This window comes from Enhydra lutris, unplaced genomic scaffold (genome assembly GCF_002288905.1).
Source record: "Enhydra lutris kenyoni isolate GAN:26980312 unplaced genomic scaffold, ASM228890v2 scaffoldscaffold29, whole genome shotgun sequence".
Classification (NCBI taxonomy): domain Eukaryota; kingdom Metazoa; phylum Chordata; class Mammalia; order Carnivora; family Mustelidae; genus Enhydra; species Enhydra lutris.
This window is the reverse complement of record NW_019154113.1, coordinates 2,110,028-2,114,072: the sequence shown is the minus strand read 5'-3', so window position 1 is coordinate 2,114,072 and position 4,045 is coordinate 2,110,028. Positions and strand designations below refer to the sequence as shown.

The following is a 4,045-nucleotide window of genomic DNA, read 5'->3' as shown; positions in this document are numbered from 1 at the left end:
TTCATGCGTGTGTTCCTACCTTTCTTATAAGACTTTTTTTTTTTTTTAAGATTTTATTTATTTATTTGAGGGAGAATGAGTGAGAGAGAGCATGAGAGAGGAGAAGGTCAGAGGGAGAAGCAGACTCCCCAAGGAGCTGGGAGCCCTATGCGGGACTCAATCCTGGAAGTCCGGGATCATGACCTGAGCCGAAGGCAGTTGCTCAACCAACTGAGCCACCCAGGCGCCCCCTACCTTTCTTATAAATCCACATTTTCTACTGGGGCCATGAGTCAGTTGCGTGGACTTTGTCTATAACATTGATTCTACACACTGACAACTAACTGGTGCTAGGGTTCACATGACCATGACTGTGAAAAGATTACTTCCATATGCCAGGGCCTGTACAGGGATTTCATTCCCTCCTGCTGCCTCATGGGGTTGTTGTGAAAGACAAATAGTACAACATACAAAAAGCCCCTAGACCAGTGTTTGGCTCAGAGCTCTTCCCTGATTGCTCAGAGTCTTGTAGCATTTTAGTTTGCTTCCAGTTTAGACCCCAGTTTTCTTGCCTGTCTTCTGTTTTTCCTGGAGTTTCTAATTGCCTCTCTTTTTTGTTTTAAATAAAGAATAATACGTACCCTCACTGTGACCTGAAGTATATTCAGCCTCTTGATCATATTATCTGATGCACGGAACTCACTTTCTTCTTGGAACTATCCCCCTATGAATCCTGCCTCAATGGTCCCCAGGTCTCTACCTCACTCTCCTGAACACCCCTTCATTTCTCGCTCATTTCTCTGGCTTCTCAGGTTGTTTTTTTTTTTTTTTCTTATTTTTGCTGGCGTTTGAGAGGTAAACTTGAAGACCCGATCTCTTTGTCATCTAGAATCCAGTGTGATTTATGAGAAGTCTAGTGTGTGTCCCAGCCTTATTCCCTTACAGATAACTTGGCATTTGTTTCTCACCTCTTTCTCATAAATTTTGTGGTCTCTTTTTATTCAGTGTTCTGACATTGCAGAATTTCTCATAGCGGGAGCCTTTACTCACTAGCCTGCCCACATTTGTGGTAGCTAGTCTTATTTGATCCTGACAGATACCGTGTTCTTGTTTCTTTGGTACTTTGACTTTGCTCTCCTCCCTTTTTTCCCTGTTTTTTTTTTTCTTTAACAGAAATTAGTTAAATATTGCACCCCCCAGGATTGAGTCCCTGTAACTCTGAACTATCATTTGTAAACTGTTAGATAGGTTTAGGAAATGATGGTTTACTCTCCTACTTCACTTTGAATCCCTTACCCCCAACACACACCCTTTCCCACTCCAAAAAACCCGCATAAAATCAGTAAGAACATATACAGCCACACATAGCTCCTCTTAGTTTTAGCATTATTAGGAGACAGAGAACACAGCAACATTCACATGTTTCTAGAGGTTTTTGATGTTGTTCTGTTTTTCTGTGATATTTCCTTGAGTTTATTTCCAGCTTTTCTGTGGAATTTTTGTTTGGGCAACAATGCTCTCAGTTTCTAAACACTATTTTTTGTTCTCTGAACTTCCTTTTGATGGTATCATGTTTGCTTTATGCATGAATTTTGTCTGAAATTGCTCTTAGAATACTAATTAGAATTTTTAGGTTGACATTCTCTTCTGTCTCCTGGTTTCACTCGTTTTCCCCTGGAGTAAGCTTTGTTTTGTTGCTCTTGGATTTTTCCCTTTCATGCTGCTGATTTTCCTTGGCCATCTGGCTATCCCTGGGTGTTTGTTTATATTTAAGGTTGATGGCCTCATTTGGGGTGGGTGGTGTGGATTTCCTCCTCCAGGCACAGGTGGGCCAGCTTCAAGGACTGGCTGTTGGCTTTAGAGCCAGAGTAGGGGAGGGAGGGGAAAGTAAAGGGTTGGAAAGGTGGCTGTGTGGCCACCCAGGTGCCATAAGGGCTGTATTCTGGGGTGCCAGGAGCTTCTGCTGGCTCTCTTTGAGCAGTTGATGTCATTTTTCTTGTGGTTCAGAGTTTGCCTGGGTAAATGCTCACCTGTTCCTTGCTCTGAGCAAGGGATGGGAGGGAAGGGAGTGGTTCTGATCGCAGCCTACATATTTGTTATCTCCCTCTCACGGAGTGTTCTGAGTAGCCACCCTTATCTGTCTCTGGGCTTGGGTCTGCAAAAGCCTTGTTGTACTCTCCTGCTCTGCTGTCTGTTACCTGTTGGCCCCATTGGAACTTCTATAAGAGAAGGCGCAACAAGAGAAGAAAATTACCTGGTCTGGGCTCCTCATGTTATAGATGAGGAAACTGAGCAGAGGTCAGGATGGTGGTAGGGCACTCGGATCTGGGAATTGTCTCTTGGCCCTGAGAGGTGTGGGGCTCTGAAGTGTGGCTCCCCCAGGGCCAGTGTGGGGGCAGCTGGACTTGTGCAGGCCTGAAAGCCCTTCCTGCCCCTAGACCCTTTACTCCTGGTTACCAACCAGTCTTTGATTCTGAAGATGGGCCTGAGCTCCCCAGGGGCCTTGGGCCCTGCAGCCACATTACCTGAGATGCTGCCATTTTCATCCTGGGAGAGGTCTGCTGCCTTCCTTGGGTACCAGCTGGAGGGCACTGGCAAGGCACACCTTTGCCCTGATGGGTTTGTCGCAGAGGGCGGGAAGACAGCTAGGGGTGGGGAGGAAGGAAGGGGCTGTCGTGGAGGGCAGGCAGGGTCAGGAGCTGGGACTGACGCTCTGCCCTGTCGCCCACAGGTGAGAGGCCCTTTGCCTGCAGCTGGCAGGACTGCAACAAGAAGTTTGCGCGCTCCGATGAGCTGGCCCGGCACTACCGCACACACACCGGCGAGAAGAAGTTCAGCTGCCCCATCTGCGAGAAGCGCTTCATGCGCAGCGACCACCTGACGAAGCACGCGCGCCGCCACGCCAACTTCCACCCGGGCATGCTGCAGCGGCGCAGCGGGGGCTCGCGGACCGGCTCCCTCAGCGACTACAGCCGTTCGGACGCCAGCAGCCCCACCATCAGCCCGGCCAGCTCGCCCTGAGCCAGGCCGCTGCCCCGCCCCCAGCAGCACAGCCCCGGCCGCCCCTCCGCGGCGCCCCGCCCACACCTCCCCGGGGCTCCGCCCACCCCTCGGGCGGCTACCCGGCCGTCCCACCCACCGCACCCCCCCCCCGTGCCCCGCCCTGCCCCTCCCCGGGGCCCTACCCCACCCCTCCGCGGGTGCCCCGCCCCTCCTACGGGGCGGCCAACCCCTCCGTGGGCGCCCCGTCCCAGGGCTGGCCGAGGACACTCCGCCCCCATTACAGCCATGAGCAGATGCTCGCCCTTCCTCTCGTGATGCCGTGTCTTTTCCTTTTGTAATAAGAAAGAAGAGAGAACTTTATGAAGTCAGTATCAACAACACAATTTCTTCACCTCAGGTGTCAAAAGTAAATTTGTAAAAAAACAAAAAATTTTCAAAAAACACCATCCACAAATTGCACAATAGACATACCCACAAAGGTGAGATTCAGTGGTGTTGAACCCCTCCCCCCCCTTTCTCAGGGATGGACATGTTCCACGAGGTCAGTGAGGACACCCCCTTCCTGCCGCCTTACTCTGTACATAGATTTGCACTCTGGAGTTTTCTGTTAGGTTCGGGAACACACTGGGGACAAAGGAGATGGAGCAGTGCAGGTGGGGCTCAGCATCCAGCCTGTGGGTCAGTTGATCAGTCACTTCTGAGCGGACACGGTCACTGACATTTGCTTCCAGGCCAGATTCCCAAGCAGGGGGCCTCCCAGCTGCCAGCTTCTGCCCCAGCAGCCCGGCCGGGCTCAGGACATAGATGATTCAGAGGGATGCCTTAAGCTGTACCGGGCAAAAGAAGCACTCCACCTGGGGAGACCACAGAAATGCCTGCCTTGTGTGGGGGGGCCCTGCCCATCTCTCTCCCCCTGCCTCCAGGAGCCTATTTCGGGGCCTCTCAGAGCACTGAGAGTAGAGATGCAAGCCTCGGCTAGTCAGTCCAGTGCACCATCTGAAGTCCGATGTGATGGGGCCCGGGGCCACGTTTGCCCAGCCCTTGGCCTGCCTGAGGTATGTGC

The 4,045-nt window shown here is 51.6% G+C and overlaps 1 protein-coding gene across 1 annotated transcript in view; it reads left to right on the top strand.

Annotated features, from left to right (window-relative positions):
- LOC111152608 (Kruppel like factor 13) overlaps window positions 1-3,048 on the top strand; it is a 45,388-nt gene extending 42,340 nt beyond the window's left edge. Inside the window, exon 2 of the mRNA XM_022511131.1 lies at window positions 2,711-3,048. Coding sequence (XP_022366839.1) covers window positions 2,711-3,000 — 290 coding nt within the window. The 3' untranslated portion in view covers window positions 3,001-3,048. The remainder of the gene's footprint in view (window positions 1-2,710) is intronic.
- Window positions 3,049-4,045: the final 997 nt, after the last annotated feature.